The sequence below is a fragment of the Danio rerio genome, chromosome 22, assembly GCF_052040795.2.
Source record: "Danio rerio strain M-AB ecotype USA chromosome 22, GRCz13ab, whole genome shotgun sequence".
Lineage (NCBI taxonomy): Eukaryota > Metazoa > Chordata > Actinopteri > Cypriniformes > Danionidae > Danio > Danio rerio.
In genome coordinates, this window is record NC_141042.1 from 39621719 (window position 1) to 39640000 (window position 18282).

Sequence of the window (18282 nt, forward strand, 5' to 3'; positions counted from 1 at the left end):
GTTAAGTTAAAAAAGTTAATTAAGTTATTAAATAAGTTAATTAATTCAGTTAAATAAATAAGCTTTAAATAAGTTAGTTAAGTTAAATAAGTCAGAAAAATAAGTTTAAATAGTTAATTGTTATTAAATAAGTTAGTTAATTCGGTTAAATAAATAAGCTTTAAATAAGTTAGTTAAGTTAAATAAGTTAGTTAAATAAGTCAGAAAAATAAGTTAAGTTAAAAAAGTTAATTCAGTTAAATAAATAAGCTTTAAATTTAAGTTAAACAAATTAAGTAAGTTACTTAAATTAGATAAATAAGTTAATTAAGTTCAATAAGTTTGTTAATTAAGTTTAATAAGCAAGCTAACTAAGTTTAATAAGTTAGTTAAGTTGAATAAGTTAAATAAGTCAATTAAATAAGTTAAACAAGTAAGCTAATTAAGTTAGGTAAATAAGTTAAGTTAAATAAGTTAGTTTATTAAGTTAAATAAATAAGTTTTTAAAAAAGTGAATTAAGGTATATTGAATAAGGTAAATTAAACAAGTAAGTTAATTAAGTTAGTTAAGTAATTAGGTTAAATAAGTGAGTCAAATCATTTATATAAGTTAATTAGGTTAGTAAAGTAAGTTAAATGAGTAAGTTAAATAAGTTAATTAAGTTAAATAAGTAAGTTAAATGAGTGAGTTAATTAAGTTAAATAGGTTAGTTATTTAAATTAAATAAGTTAAATGGGTAAGTTAATTAAGTTAAATAAGATAAATAAGTTAAATAAGTAAGTTAAATAATTAATTTAATCAAGTGAGTTAAATAGGTTTGTCGGTGATTTAAATAAAAAATAAAGAAACTTATAGTTTCTCTTGTCTGTGTGATCATAAATTGTTATCATTTATAATAATTTGGTAGTTGGCAGTAAAAGTTACACTAACAGTAGGAAAAAAGTAAAACAGCCTTTTCCAAGCCTCTGTTTAAAAAAAAACTGAAGATATCAAAATGAATACGGTTTTAGCTGCCTCTAAAGTGTTTAGCGGCCCCCGAAAAACTCCTGGTGTCTCTTAGTGGAATGGAGGAAAGGTTGTTTCAATTTACTTAAACATACAGCATATACAGTACTATTACTCGTTAGGCACATCCAGATGGAGTTTATCTGCATGTAGTGTTACTTTATTAAATCTGCTAGTTTTGCTTCTCTATCAGAAACATAAAAACTGTTTGATATGTTTATTCCTTTTACAAATGAAAGTGTTGTCATGCTAATTTGGGGATTATGATCGACACCATAAACAAAGCGACTCTGCCCTACAGCAGTACCTATATGTGTGTCTGTATTCATCACCGGCCTTGTCACGAAGTCAATAGTTCTGCCCTTAAGTCAAATAGTGTGTTCATGTGCAAGCAGGATATGCAAGACTCCGTCCTCAGCTCAAGAGATCCTCATTGTTTCTGCTCAAGTGCGTGGATCAGTGATGGAAGTGACTGCGGACAATCGCTTGCGTGACTCTCGTGGCTTTGACCTTGGCATTTTGAAATGTTGTCAATAGGAAAAAACAAAACAAAAAGCACTTTTGTAATTGTGTCCTTGAGTAGACTATAATAAATGCTAGTCTTCCCTTTATGGAGGTAATATACCGTCATCTCATAAGTGTTTGCAGTAGATCAAGTCGCAGAAATGCATTGATGGTTTCAGTCTGTATTTCTATGCATCTATTTGCTTTTTAACATGCAGAACAGCCAGTTTTGGTGTTTGGTCTGAATTTCAGCTTCAGTTTGTTGTTCTTATCTGACAGGAGTTTCACAAGTCCGCTCTTCCTCCTCTTTTTCTTGTTCAAAAACACAATACAGTAAAATTAACCAGAGAGGAACAGTTTCATAAATGCAGTGCATCTGGAAAGTATTGAAAGCGCTTTAATTTTTCCACATTTATTTATGTTACACTTTTATTCCAAAATAGATTAAATTCATTGATTTTCTCAACATTCTACACACAATCCCCCATAATGACAATGTGAAGAAAAAGTTTTGGAAATTGTTGCAAATTCATTACAAATAAAGGAGCTGTAAAATCAGATGTACATCAGTATTCACAGCCTTTGCTCAATACTTTGTTGATGCACCTTTGGCAGCGGTTACAGCCTCAAGCCTTTTTGAATATAATGCCACAAGCTTGGCACACCTGTCTTTGGGGAATTTTTGCCCATTCCTCTTTGCAGCACCTCTCAAGCTCTATCAGGTTGGATGGGAAGCGAAGGCCTACAGCCATTTTCAGATCTCTCCAGAGATGTTCAATAGGATTTAGGTCTGGGCTCTGGCTGGGCCACTCAAGTACATTCACTGAGTTGTTGTGAAGCCACTCTATTGATATTTGGCAGTGTGCTTTGGGTCATTGTCCTGCTGGAAGATGAACCGTCGCCTCAGTCTGAGGTTAAGAGCGCTCTTGTGCAGGTCTTCATTCAGGATGTCTCTGTACATTGCTGCATTCATCTTTCCCTCTATCCTGACTAGTCTTCCAGTTCCTGCTGCTGAAAAACATCCCCACAGCATGATGCTGCCACCACCGTGCTTCACTGTAGGGATGCTATTAGCCTGGTGATGAGCGCTGCCGGGTTTTCTCAAAATGTAACGCCTGGCGTTCACTCCAAACAGTTCAATTTGAGTCTCATCAGAGCAGAGAGTTTAGTTTCTTAAGGTCTGAAGCCGCCTTTCCACTGCACACAGCAAACGTCATTCATTTCCAATAGAGAGCAGTCCGGGAGCTGCGTTGTGTTCCGATCATGTCCGTATGCGGGAACATTCGGATCCGAATTAAGCTGCGGATCCGTTGAAATATTTGAACTCTTGCGACTAGACCGTATGTGACCGGCCGACCGAAATGATGTATTCCAGTTTTGTCCATGCAGATCCGTGCGCGAGAGATGAGAAATAGGAGTTTATTTGGTTATTTTTTTAATTATAAAAAGTCTATATTATAAATGTATATTAAAACTGTTCATAAATGTAAGTAAGAAAGTAATAAAAAAATATTTTTCATGTTGTCTCCACATTCCCTCCAATATTTTAGCGGTCGATGAGTTTCTAGTATTCATCATTCATCCTTTAAACTGTAAACGCACAGAGAATAAAGGCTCTTGCTTTTGCTCTCCTTTATTACACCGTGAGAATCAGCTTCTCCCCCGTGGTGCACGACAACACTGAAAATACTGTGCGGCTGCCACAAGGGGGCGTATTCTGACAGTCGTGTCTAAATGTCGTGTGCAGTGGAAAGGCGGCTTGAATGTATTTCAGATGCCTTTTGGCAAATTCCAGACGAGAGTGTCTTCCGTCTGGCCACTCTACCATACAGGCCTGATTGGTGGATTGCTGCACAGATGGTTGTCCTTCTGTAAGGTTCTCCTTTTTCCACAGAAGAACGCTGGAGCTCAGACAGAGTGACCATCGGGTTATTGATCACCTCCCTGACTCCCCTTTCTCCACTGATCACTCAGCTTAGATGTCCGGCCAGCTCTAGGAAGAGTCCTGGTGGTTCTAAACATCTTCCACTTAAGGATGATGGAAGCCGCTGTGCTCATTGGGACTTTCAGAGCAGCTGAAATGTTTCTGTAACCTTCCCCAGCCTTGTACCTTGAGACAATCCTGTCTCGGAGGTCTACAGACAATTCCTTTGTCTTCATGCTTGGTTTGTGCTTTGGCATGCACTGTCAACCCTGGGACCTTATAGAGGGTTCAACGCTAAGGATGTTTTCTTCTTGCCCGATCAGTCCAGTGGTTTAGATTTTTACTTGCCCTGCCAAAATTGTCACTGACCTCAACCAAAAAAATAAAAAATAAAGGCAAGTTAATAGTTTTTTTAGCCACATATTCTAAATAATGTGCCCAAAAATAAATCTGTGAATCTAGAATTTTAATATTTAAATACTGTTAATAAATGCAAACAAAAAGTGCAGTGTGGAAAATGTGGACGCATTTTATTTCAGTTCGAAATTATTTAATAAAAGGTGGCTGACTGGCGTATTGTGCAAAAAGAAAATAATAATAATAAACAAATGATCGCTTATTTTTTTTTGTAGTGTTCTCATGTAAATGTCTGCTTTCAAGACATTATAAACAGACATTTTATTTTAGCCTCATAATTTGATGTTCCCTCCATGTTGCCGTCTCTTCACTGTACTGGTTGTTACCAGTATACGGGGGAAAAATAGCATGGCCAAAACATCAAATCAGGTAAGAGGATCCGAAAAGCAATATGGTGTCTAAGACATCACAGAGAAGGTAGACTTTTAAGACTAAAAAGCACAAGCTTAAAATGCTCACAATTGACAAATTGCAGGCAAATTAAACTTTAGTGACAAGGCAGCACTGTCCGATTGGGCCAGTAATAATCCTGTCTACAGTCCCAAGCGTCTCTCACACTGCCCCGGGTCATAGATAGGCCCACCCGGAATCTACGCGCACAGATTTTCGCAGATTATTAGCCCATCATTAATTCTGTTTATTTACTTGAGTAAATGTCTGTAAATCTATATTTATTCAGTTTTTAAATTAACTACAGTAATGTTATTGACTAATGTGAAAATGTTCGTCTGATTTGTGTGCAATGCAGTTTGTGCAGTAATATTTTCTGTCTTTTACTAGATATATTATATGACAAACTTGCTCTATTTACCAAATAAAGTGAATCTAATTGCATTTGAATATTAAACATTAAATAAAAGTTAAAGATATTGTTTTTTATTTCATATATTAAGGTTTTAGTTATGATTCTTCCAAAATAATTCCACAGAAATCCGCAGATTTTCATCCAAATTCTCAGCAGAAATTGCAAAAAACGTCCGCAGATTCCGTCTGGCCCTAGGCATAGGGCGGTCCTTATTGTTGAGCTCTGTTATATAGACAGGTGTATGCCTTTTCAAATCATGTCTAATCAGCTGAATTGACCACAGGGGAACTCCAGTGAAGCTGCTGAAACATCTCAAGAATGATCAGTGGAGACAGAATGTACCCGAGCTCAATGCAGAGCTTCACCCCAAAGGCAGTGAATACTGATGTACATCTGATTTTTCAGCTTTTTTATTTTTAATACACTTGCAACAATTTCAAAAACTCTCTCTTCACATTGTCATTATGGGGGATTGTGTGTAGAATGTTGAGGAAATCAATGAATTTAATCTATTTTGGAATAAGAGCGTAACAAACAAATGTGGAAAAAGGGCTATCAATACTTTCCGAATGCTCTGTATGCGTTTATTTGCTTTTTAACAGGCAGAACAACCCGTTTTAGTGGTTCATCTGAATATTAGCTTCAGTTTGCTGTTCTTATCTGACAGGAATGTCACTAGTCTGCTCTTCCACCTCTTCTTCTTCTTCCTCAAGGTTTGATGCATTATGTGTTTAGAAATGGTCTTCTTCAGACACCACTTGAGTCACTTTTTAAGAAAAAAAAAACCCTAAAAAATAATCTGAATTGTAATAACGTCTCTTAAATCATCACCGTCTCTGTTCTGATGCCCAGTTTGAGCTTCAGCTGATCATCTTGACCACCTCTGCTTGTCTAAATACACGCGGTTGCTGCATTGTGATTGGCTGATTCATTCATTTTCCTTCAGCTTAGTCCTTCATTTATCAGGATTTGCCACAGCGGAATGAACCAAATACTATTCCGCCAAATGTTTTACTCAGCCTTCAGTAACATCCCTGTACAGGGAAACACCCATTCACTTTCACATTCACACACATGCTCACACACTATGGCCAATTTTGTTTACCCAATTCCCCTATAGCGCATGTGTTTGGACTGTGGGGGAAACCGGAGCACCTGGAGAAAACCAACACGAACACGGGGAGAACATGCAAACTCCACACTGAAATGCCAACTCACTCGAGTGGAACTCGAACCAGCAACCTTCTTGCTGTGACAGTGCTAACCCGGCTGATTCATTCATTCATTTTCTTTTCGGCTTAGTCCCTTTATTAATCTAGGATCGCCACAGTTGAAGGAACTACCAACTTATCAGTATATGTTTTCCTTCCAGCTGCAACTCATCACTGGGAAACACCCATACACTCTCATTCACACACTTATACAACGGACAATTTACCCAATTCACCCAAACCACATGTGTTTGGACTTGTGGGGGAAACCGGAGCACCCGGAGGAAACCCACGCGAACACGAGGACAACATGCAAACACTGAAATGCCAGCTGACCCAGCTGAGGCTCGAACCGGTGACCTTCTTGCTGAGGCGAGAGCGCTACCCACTGTGCCACCATACTGCCCAACCAAGCTGATGGTTAATTATAAAATAAGCAAACATCATCACATGTCGTCGCTCATATGTCATAGGAGGTGTCATCTGTGGTCACGTGTACGATGTCATTTACAGATTACTCGGAGCCGCAGAGTTGTTTTGATCTGTGTTTGGCCTCCGGGTTTCCTCATGTTGCAATAAACACGGAACTGTACTCGATATTTGCACAGCTTTCTTATTCATTTATTTAACCACAAGAAGACAACATTAAAGGGATAGAGTACCCGAGAATGAAAGTTTACTCACTACTTACTCTCCTTCAAGTGGTTCCAAGTTTCTTTCTTCTGTTGAACACCAAAGAAGATACACTGAAGAAGACAAACAATTATGTCCATCATAGGAAAAACAAATACTGTTCATTCATTCATTTTCTTTTCGGCTTAGTCCCTTTATTAATCTGGGCACGCCACAGCTGAATGAACCGCCAACTTATCCAGCACGTTTTATGCAGCGGATGCCCTTCCAGCTGCAACCCCATCTCTGGCAAACATCCATACACACTCATTTACATTCATACACTACGGACAATTTAGCCTACCCAATTCACCTATACTGCATTTCTTTGGACTGTGGGGGAAATCGGAGCACCTGGAGGAAACCCACACGAATGCAGGGAGAACATGCAAACTCTACACAGAAACGCCAACTGACCCAGATAGGACTCAAACCAGCAACCTTCTTGCTCAGAGGCGACAGCACTATACCTACTGCGCCACTACGTCACCCAACAAATACTATGAAAGTGGAAAAAATATGTCACGGTGGCTTAGTGGATAGCACTGTCACCTCACAGCAAGAAGTTCGCTGGTTCAAGTCTCAGCTGGGCCAGCTGGTATTTCTGTGTGGAGTTTGCATGTTATTCCCGTGTTGGTGTATGTTTCCAAATAAGGATATATATATATATATATATATATATATATATATATATATATATATATATATATATATATATATATATATATATATATATACTGTATATTTACACAATGAAATGCAATTGAACCTACCATGAGAGAGCACGAATCAATGCAGTTTTTTATTTGTTAATTAATTATTTTATTTTATTACATCATTTAAATTGATTATTAAACAGCATACACTACAATATATTGACAAAGCAAGAAAGAATGAACAAATGAAGGTGTGCGTTTGTGTGTTTTAAAGCGTGTATGTATTTGCATAGTGGGAGATGAGTAAAGAAACCTATTGGCTTTAGTTCTGCTTGTGGTTTTTCCACACTGAAAAATTACCATTCAGATAGCTGTTGTTTAAAGCGTAAAAGGTTCAAAATGAGTAACGCTCTTTAAAACAGATACACTTAATTGAGACATTTGTCAAAAGGCCTAAAACTAATGAGACAATAATTGATCCACCAGTCTCTGGGGAAACTGTCTCTTTCATCAGACAGATCAGATCCAGCCTTCTCGCATGGAACGGCTCCCATTAAAGATGATTTAAACAGTTTTATCTGACAAACTGGCATAAATAAGCAGACAATCCTCATTCTCACAACGAGTTTCTAAGTTTTCTCACCTTTCAACCAAGTTTGTTCCACCGAGGTAATATGCGAATTTGTAAACGTCTGTCCTGCTCATTCAAATTATTTTATTTAATGAATTAGATTGTAGGGCGATGTAATGGCGCAGTAGCTAGTGCTGTAGCCTCACAGCAAGAAGGTCGCTGGTTTGAGCCTCGGCTGGGTCAGTTGGCATTTCTGTGTTGAATTTGCATTTTCTCCCTGCGTTTGCATGGGTTTCCTCCGGGTTCTCTGGTTTCCCCCAAAGTCCAAAAACCTGCGGTACCGGTGAATTGGGTAGGCTAAATTGTTTGTATCGTATGAGTGTGTATGGGAGTATATGAATGTTTAAAGTTGCTGAAGTTGCGCTCTTGCGTTTTTTTAAGAAACTTCTTTTGGTGCATCAATCTTGTGCTATTATTCAAAAAGGTAATGATTCGCACTCATCAAGTAATTGCTTTGTACTGTTTTTATTCTTTCTTCTTCAGGTGATTTAAAGACACGAACATTTCGGCACAATGCCTTCCCCAGAGATGGGTTGCAGGGCATCCGCTGCGTAAAATATGCTGGATAAGTTGGCGGTTCATTCTGCTGTGGTGACCCCGGATTAATAAAGGGACTAAGCCGAAAAGAAAATGAATAAATGAATTAAATTGTAATTGACTGGCGCAACATGGAAAACCAACACAATCTCACGGCAATTCGTAACTTTTTCATTTAGTGGCTAATTCGTATGAATTCGTACGATCTAATTCGTACAATTTAGTACGATTTGCTCACTAACCCCAATGACGGTTGGGGTTAGTGGTGGGGTTAGGTGCCACGCCTCCTTTTTAAAATCGTACCATTTCGTACGACTGAACTCGTACGAATTTGTACAAATTAGCCACTAAACTGGCAAAACGTAAAATACTAACGTTTTCTCATGAGATCAGGCTGGGAAAACAGTTTAATATAGGCTTCTCAGAAACTGAATATTTCACTTTAAATTTATTTAGGCTAGCTAGATTATTAGTTTATTTGACAATTCAGTTCAAGATTCTGCATTGTTGAAGCATAGCAGATTTGTTTTGAAGCACTTCACCCCAAATGTTATTCGTTCTTCTATTTTATCTAGAAGATACCTGACCAAGAAAACTATTTAAACCAAGAGACAAACTATAGGCGAAATTCATTTAAAAAAGAAATTTTTTCCAATAAAAATATATAAATTATATTTTGGTTTGAGCCCGTCCACTACTCAGCTGTGCAGGTGGAGGATTTTCGGTCAGTGGAAAGAAAGGATTTAGCTAATGCTTCACTAATTGTATTGTATCACAATTTTTTTCATATATTTGCAATTTTTTTAATAGGTCATAATTACTAAAGATTACGACTTGAGCATCTAATTTTTCCTTGGCGCTGATGTGCTTTTATTACATTTAGATTTCAACGAAATATTAAAATTACAAAGGAAACAAGTTATGTCGTAACGAATGCCCTTAAAGAATGTAGCCTTTGACAGTAAGCATCAGTGTTCCTTGAAATGATTGGGGAAAGGGGGCGGGGCTGGATTTGTGCGTACCTTGGAATAAAATCCTGCAGGCGCCCCTGGTTACACATACAGTTGATTGAGACTGATCTCAGAACTCATTTCAGGACAGTTATTGCTCACTAAGCAAAGAAACAAACTGCATTTCTGCTTATTAAGCTGCGGCGCTCAAAGCATTACATTAAACTCTGCTCAATCCTCCAACTAAAGTGAAGATTAAACTCTAACAAGACTTTCTATTAACTTTAAACACCTAAGATTGCTTTTATTATAACAGAATCAATATATGGTTAGTTTTGATTTCTTTAATGTACATGTGTGTTTGTCTTCACAGAGCCGGTGGTGAAGGGGTCTACCCTGTTACCCGACAGAGAAGCGAAGACTCTCGCTTCAGTTCCCGTCCAGCGACTCGCACCGGCAGCCGTCCCAGCACTGCTGAGTCCATCCACCAGACTCTGGGTATCTGCTGATCTTTATATGAACTCTATGTCATCCTCCTGAAAGATAAACATCTTATAATGCTGCTTTACTGTCTTTCTCTGTTGCCTTTGTTTCGCAAGGATGAGATCACAGTTCCATTTTTAATAAATATGGATTTTTTTCTTTGAGTTGATTTAATTTCCGATGCTCTCGGCGTAGACTGGAGCTCTCACTTCCGTTGTAAATGCACAGACTGATGAAATCACTTTCATGTGGTTTTCATTGCCCTCGGGCCAGTGTTTGACTAAGAGTCATGGCATCCAAGAACAGCGGCAGACCAAATAAGATGTGAAGTGCTTCACTCGGGATAGCACTGTCACGCTAATTTTACCCTCTGAAACCTGGGTTTTAGTGTGCCTACTGTAAAGTATGTTGCTTGTGCAGCGTATTAATAAATTTGATCTTAAAATGGCTTTTAAAAAATTAATAACTGCTTTTATTTTAGCTGAATTAAAACAAATAGAACTTTCTCCAGAAGAAAAAATATTATCAGACATGCTGTGAAAATTTCCTTGCTCATTTGGGAAATATTTAAAAAAATAAAATAAAATTCAAAAGGGGGCTAATATTTCTGAATTTAACTGTATATGACATTGACTAAAAACTATGGACCCATTGTGACAGATTAAACTTTGCTTTACTTAAATGTATATGTTATCTGCAATATGTTATTCCATTTGGAAAATATCTTTATACATTTCTGGAGATGCTACAGGGCGGTATGATGTAGCTCCTTTTCACGCTAGCAGCTGACCGCTTACCTGCATGTGGACAGCTTTTCCACTGTAACCAGTTTGTCCAGTAGCTCAAAACGTACATTGGTGGACTTGAGATGCAGAGTGGAGTTGACCGTGATGACAGGGTTTAAAGGGTCATGAAACCCCCTCGTTTCAGCAGGGTGTTTTCACACCTCTACTTAGGGAAAAAGTCAGAAAAGTGGGCGTGTCCAGCTCTGTTTAGGGGGGAGTGTCGGAGGAAGAAAAGAGGCTTGGTGTGGGAGTGTCTATTTGGGCGCGCTGAATTTCAGAGTCAAAACACACAACCACAGCGGACAATGTGATTGTGTTTACATGGACATCTGTAGTCGAATTATTTGCCAAATTATTAAATGTTGGACTTTAACAGCAGTTAGCAGCTCTTTCATTCAGGGAATTCATTCATGCCCCTCGCGACAAATGTGATATTTGATTCAAGGAACTGCTGTAAGCGTGTATTTTTCATGCAATGTTTGATACCGCACTGCGAATGAGAGAAAAAAAAACTCAGCATTTCCCGGAAACTTAGATGCACACGGCAGGTAGCGTCAGAAAGCCGCGTGTGTTATTCCGGTCACAAAATCCAACACGAGGTTATAGTTTAATTGTAACTGTTAGTGCTAACTTGTTTACACTCGGTGCAATAGTTTGTTTGATATGAATAAAATACGAACTGAGTAAACAAAGAGCGCTGGTCGCTCACTTACCAAATCTGTAGAGACAGGACAATCCACAGCAGCTAGAGCCGCGTCTTTATTAAGAGGAGACTACAAGCGAATCCGGATCTCAGTGTTTGCAGATGAGAACAGCTCTCAGGTAAACAATAATCCTCCTTAGACACGTTAGTTATTGTTGTCGAGCGTCGCGTACACTGTTAATCCACACGTGACTCCAGCTGAGCTCTCACAGAGAGAAAATGAAAACAAAACTGAACTGCAGCAAACTATAAAAGCAACACTTCACGCTTGTTTTGCCAACACAACGTGGCGTCTCTGTCGTCTAAACACTGTGACTAATGAATATTAATGAAGTTGCACAATAGAGCGCGCTGATTGGTTTGAACCAAGCCTTACTCATGCATTAATGCAGCACACTGTAAGACGTAATAAGACACACTCTGGCACAGACGTCCAGTCTGCACGCTGGAATACACGCTATTATCTCATGACCGTGACGCAGCTTCAAAAATTAGTTTCAAACCGGAAGTATGAATTTGCTTGAAATAACGCAAAACAACCAATTTACACTTTTTAGTGAAATATAGGTGTCCTAATAGTGTTTTTAGCAGTGTGGGACACATATACGACTGTCAACAGCTCAACACATGTGTTTTGGTGTTTCGTGACCCTTTAAATTAAGAGTGCACCTATCCCGATATTTGGATTGACTATTTTTAAATATTGATATTTCGAAGTTTGATATTTTTGCTGGATTGGGTATCGGCCAGCTGGTACCGATCCAAATTTGATCTTGTGCTGTGCTATATTTGTGTAATTTATAAGCCGACAAAAGCCACAAAGGTAGCCTATTACAAGGCACTACAAAGTTATCTGCAACATGTTATTCCATTTGGTAAGATATTTTATTTGCGCCACTACAGTTGTAGCTCCAAGTCTTGTTGGTATTGGTATTACATTGTTTTTGAAGGTATTAAAAAAGGAAAATTTAAATTAAGAAGTTCTGTATATACCCTATTATATCAGTTTTTTATCTTCTAAACGCGAATTTGGTCACTGTTTTACAGCACACTAGCTTATAGATGTCTTATAAACTAGCAAGACTGATTCTAACATTTAAACAAGTTTTAATTTCATGGGAGCTTTAATAATAATAATAATTAATAATAATTCCTTACATTTATATAGCGCTTTTCTGGGCACTCAAATCGCTTTACACATAGGGGGGAATCTCCTCATCCATCACCAGTGTGCAGCATCCACCTGGATGACATGACGGCAGCCATTTTGCGCCAGACCGAACACCAGCTGATTGGTGGAGAATAGACCGAGTGATGAAGCCAATTATGATATGGGGATGGTTAGGAGGCCATGATGGACAGAGGCCAGTGAGCAGATTTAGCCAGTACTACTCTTTATTTAGGCAGCCCTACTCTTTCGAAGGACATCCTGGAATTTTTAATGACCACAGAGAGTCAGGACCTCGGTTTAACGTCTCATCAACGTCTCACTGCTTACTGAGCAGTATAGAGTCCCTGTCTCTATATTGGGGCATTAGGACCCATACAGACCACAGGTTGAGCGCCCCCTGCTGGCCTCACTAACACCACTTCCGGCAGCAACCTAGCTTTCCCATGTGGTCTCCCATCCAGGTACTGACCGGGCGCAGCCCTGCTTAGCTTCAGTGGGCGACCATGTGAGAGCTGCAGAGAGCGAGCTGCTCACACTTTAATCGTTTTGGTTATGTTTGGAAGCAAGACTGTTTTAGTCTTTTGATATCTTTGGTAACTGGATTAGTATAACATGACAGTTAAAACATTGTGTGTGTTAGATTTGTGCCTGCTTCGTTTATTTTTGACGGACTTTTGTTCTATTAGCAGCTATTGGCGTTCAGTTTCCACACATAGCGCAACCCCACCGCACGTCTCTTCTCCCTGAGCACTTTGCATGTCCTTGTGAAAATGCGCCTCTCTCAGGTCCCCTCGGCGCGGCGTGTGTGTGTTAATGATGTCAGCCACGTGTGAGCCTTGTGTGTGACGTCTTCTACTCTTTCTCCATCAGCCACGGATTCAGATTGCTGGCGTTCCTCTGTGGAATCTGGGCTCATGGGGTCTCCGGAAAGACATGTACCTGCGCCGGGCCAGACCACCAACAGCGTGCAGTCGTACAGGTGCGTTTGCTAACCCATTCACAGCACTTTCCCCAGTATCTCAGGATCTTCCACTACAGTGTTACCTTAACAAGAGCTTTAGGGATCCAAGTGCGACATTCCATGCTCAGTGTGGCATGGCGCATCTAAAATGTAAAGGTCCAGAGGATGCGGTGTTATCAAGCATGTCCCCGGCTGTAACCTAGCCCTTAAAGGCAGCGAGCTGGAGAGAGACCAGAGGAATTCGGGAGCGTAGCGAACCATCGAACCTTGAGTCAGCATTGCCCCGGGACGGACTTTTTTTGTCATGAGAATCAAACAGTGCTAAACAAAGGGCCGATTCAGAGCCTTTCCTCCCCGAATCCCTGACTCCCGCAGACCTGTGGATGTAATGACCCTTTGAACACACGTGCATCACCAAAAAAGCTATCGTTTTACTCTCGTCCAGCAGGAGAACTGGCTAATTAAACGAGTGCTGAAATCTGAATGTAATCTAATTATTTTAAGACTTGAAATATAAACTCTGGAGACGTCTCAATGCACAATAACTCGCACTTCACTATGAATAACGGTCTGTTTTAGGGGCCTGTTTACACCTGGGCGCTTCATGTGTTGTGAAATTAACATTCTTCCAGTATAAGTCCGATCTTCAAATCCTGTGCCATGTAGAAAGAGAACTACACTCACCGGCCACTTTATTAGGTACACCTGACTAGTACTAGGTTGGACCCCTTTTTGCCTCAATCCTGTATGCCATAGATTCAACATGATACTAGAAATATTGCTCAGAGATGTTGCTCCATATTGACATGATAGCATCACGCAGATTTGTTGGCTCCACGTCCTTGATGCCAATCTCCAGTTCCACCACATCCCAAAGGTGCTCTATTGGATTGAGCTCTGGTGACTGTGGAGGCCATTTGAGTACAGTGAACTCATCGTCATGTTCGAGACACCAGTCTGAGATGATTCATGCTGTATGACATGGCGTGTTAACCTGCTGGAAGCAGCCATCAGAAGATGGAGACACTGTGGTCATAAAGGGGTGGACATGGTCAGCAACAATACTCAGGGAGGCTGTGGCGTTGACACCATGCTTAATTGGTACTAATAGGCCTAAAGTGTATTTGTAAAGCAGATGTAATGGATGCTGTCAGTTTCTGCAAATACCTCAGAATGTTTACTGTGAGCTGTCTTTCAGCAGCAGAAGCAGACCACAGGTGCGACTTGTTGCTCTGACGTTTCAAAGACATGGAAAGTAAATAAACGGCAGGCGGATATGATCCAGACAAAAGCGTCTAACATCTGTACGCATGCACAGTATGTGTGCATAAGCGTTTACAGTCATATTAGTGTGGGTTAAGGAAAGAAATAATATAATAGTGTAGTATTTTTAGACGGCATTTTAAAGGGCCATGAAACCCCTCTGTCTCAGCAGGGTGTTTCAAACCATTAGGTTGGAAAAAGTTAGGAAAGTAGTTGTGTCCAGCTCTGTTTAGGTGGGAGTGTTGGGGAAGAGAACGGTGGAAGATTTTGCATAAAAATGGGAGTTTTGATTTGGGAAATGCAGATTTTCACAGATTGGGCCAAATTGGGTGTAGATGCAGCCATGTATATTACTGTATCATCCACATAATAATGAAAATTTGCATTTTTGTTATTTTGATCAATATTATATATATATATATATATATATATATATATATATATATATATATATATATATATATATATATATATATATATATATGCATACACAGTTGAAGTCAGAATTATTAGCCCCCTTCAAAAATGTTTCTTCTTTTTAAAATATTTCCCAAATGATGTGTAACAGAGCAAGGAAATTTTCACAGCATGTCTGATAATATTTTGTCTTTTGGAAAAAGTCTTATTTGTTTTATTTTGGCTAGAATAAAAGCAGTTTTTAATTTTTTAAACACCATTTTAAGGTCAAAATTATTAGCCACATTAAGCTATTTTTTTTCGATAGTCTGCAGAACAAACCATCGTTATACAATAGCTTGCATAATTATCCTTACCTTTCTAGTTAACCTAATTAACCTAGTTAAGCCTTTAAATGTCACTTTAAGCTGTATAGAAGTGTCTTGAAACATATCTAGTGAAATATGATTTACGGTCATCATGGTAAAAATAAAATAAATCCATTATTAGAAATGAGTTATTAAAACTTTTATGTTTAAAAATGTGTTGAAAGAAATCTTCTCTCCGTTAAACAGAAATTGGGGAAAAAATAAACAAGCGGTCTAATAATTCAGGAGGGCTAATAATTCTGACTTTAACTGTATATATATATATATATATATATATATATATATATATATATATATCCTAGGCTGGTTTAAGCTGGATTTTTCAGATGGGACAATGCCCATGTGTAAACAGCCTCTTTAAATGGTTACTTTTGTCAGTTCTGATAGCCCAGTGGTTAGTGCGCTGGTATATATCGATATATAGGATGTCCCAAGTTTAAAGCCCAACCTGTGGACCTTTTCTGATCCTATCCCCCTCTCTCTCTCCCACTTCATTTCATCCAAAGTAGATCTTCTACAAATAAAGGGTTAGTTTTCTGAAATGAGACGCCCAACAAATGGGATCTCTCAGTAGTTCTTCAGCAACCCTCTGCAAATTAATATTCACTGCTTCAGTCCGACATCCACATTAGCAGGAGGATGAAGATGAAACCAGAGTGGACATTTCAGCAAGACAATAATCCAAAACACAGACAAGGAGACTCTCAGAAATGAAAATAAAGCTGCTAGAATGGCCCAGCCAATCACTTGACCTGAGTCCAGTACAAAATAACAGCTCAGGATCATAGTTGATAATCGAGACCCAACTAATGGGATCTTACACATGAAAACCCAACCCAAACAACGATACAAACATTTCCCGAGAGCCATTCAAAGCAAATATGGTTTTGCATTATGCTGTGTTTTGCATTTCCTTCGTTGTTTTAGCATATGTTCCTCTGTGTAAACATGCACTTATATGGGAGTTCCTCTGTCCTATATTTTGCAGTGTTGTGTGAATGGAGCAACATTATAAAAACGTTGGGGTTTGCGTTTCCTTTTCCCATTCACTGCACCATTGTGAATAGGTTGTAACTGTAGCTTTTTACCCACCATAACATTCAGAGTAATAATAGCTCAGACAATCGACAAAGATACATGTGTTTTGTTCAGATGTATTGACAGCGATTGTGTTTCTGCACTGATTTTTCTTCATTTCAACCAAACGAACAATACAAGCACTAACAGCCAATCAGAATCTTCATCACAGCCCTCAAAATGGCAGATTTAATGGGTCAGATGGTAAATCTACAGCATGAGCTTGAACTGAGGAGAACGCTAATTTGCATTTGTGTAATATCATCATCACAGTAACATACTGTAGGTAAATTAAGTATCAAACGTCAACATTTTTCTCAGAAAACATATCTCTAAAGGAGCGTTTGATGTATTTGACCAGATGTCAGTAACAACCAAACTATTCCATAAATACAAAGAAGTATTAAGTTATGTGTACCAAACCGAAATGCCACAGGGAAAAATGATCAAACACATGAAGAACGGGAGGTGCCGGATGGCATGGAAAGCCCAGACAGCAGCTGAAATCTCTCAGTAGTTCTTCAGCAACCCTCTGCTCTTCCTCAGTGTAAATGAACATCAGCTGCTTCAGTCCAACATCTACATTAGCAGGAGGATGAAGATGAACCCAGAGTGGACATTTCAGCAAGACGATGAGCCAAAACACAGACCAGGAAGCACAACTGCTTTCAGAAAAGAAAATGAAGCTGCTAGAATGGCCTAGTCAATCACCTGATCCAACTCCAGTAGTAAATAAGAGCTAAAGATTAGTGTTCTCTATACAAGAGGCATCTTGAAGCTGCCATTACCAAAATATTTACTTATCTCTTTGTGTAATTCCATTGTTATTACTCATAATAAAATGTTCTGACTTTCCTTTTGGTGTTTACCAAAATCCGGGTCAATATAATGTCAACGAGTCCTTTAGAAATATATTTTTACCATGGAAAACTGTGATGTGTTCAATACTTAATGTATCCCACCGTACTGTAGTTGTCTTTGTGAGGATTATTGCTGGACGGCCATAAAGGATGTTTATGAGAAAAATGCTTGCAGATATTATATTTCTGCATAAAGAACCTGTTCATGTTCAGTGAAAGGATTTAAATTTTACAAAGCTAATAACAGCGTTTCTCTACGTTTAACAAAAGCATTAATTAGGGATGTACTGATACCGAAATTTTGGACGATACTGATATTCATGTATAGAAGCCAATAACATAAAAAGGCATATAATGTAAATTATATATACAGTTGAAGTCAGAAGTATTAGCCCCCTTCAATTTTTTTTTCTTCTTTTTAAATATTTTTCCAAAGCGATGTTTAACAGAGCAAGGAAATTTTCACAGTATGTCTGATAATATTTTTTCTTCTGGAGAAAGTCTTATTTGTTTTATTTCGGCTAGAATAAAAGCAGTTATTAATTTTTTAAACACCATTTTAGGGACAAAATTATTACTTCAAGCTATATTCTTTCTCGATAGTCTACAGAACAAACCATCATTATACAATAACTTGCCTAATTACCCTAACCTGCCTAGTTAACCTAATTAACCTAGTTAAGCCTTTAAATGTCACTTTAAGCTGTATAGAAGTGTCTTGAAAGATATCTAGTCTAATATTATTTACTGTCATCATGGCAAAGAGAAAATAAATCAGTTATTAGAGATGAGTTATTAAAACTATTATGTTCAGAAATGTGTTGAAATTTTTTCTCTCCGTTAAACAGAAATTGGGGGGAAAAATAAACAAGCGGTCTTATAATTCAGGGGGGCTAATAATT

General features: G+C 38.4%; 1 protein-coding gene across 6 annotated transcripts in view; it reads left to right on the forward strand.

Moving 5' to 3' along the window:
* The window catches only part of armc9 (armadillo repeat containing 9), an 89543-nt gene that overhangs the window by 58035 nt on the left and 13226 nt on the right, over window positions 1-18282 (forward strand). For 5 of the 6 annotated variants that reach the window (XM_087304690.1, XM_087304693.1, XM_087304694.1 and 2 more), the window contains 2 exons: window positions 9666-9790; window positions 13305-13413. In XM_087304690.1, coding sequence (XP_087160816.1) covers window positions 9666-9790; window positions 13305-13413 — 234 coding nt within the window. Of the gene's footprint in view, window positions 1-77; window positions 2024-9665; window positions 9791-13304; window positions 13414-18282 lie in introns of those variants that run through there. The other variant, XR_015522322.1, reaches the window with a different exon arrangement.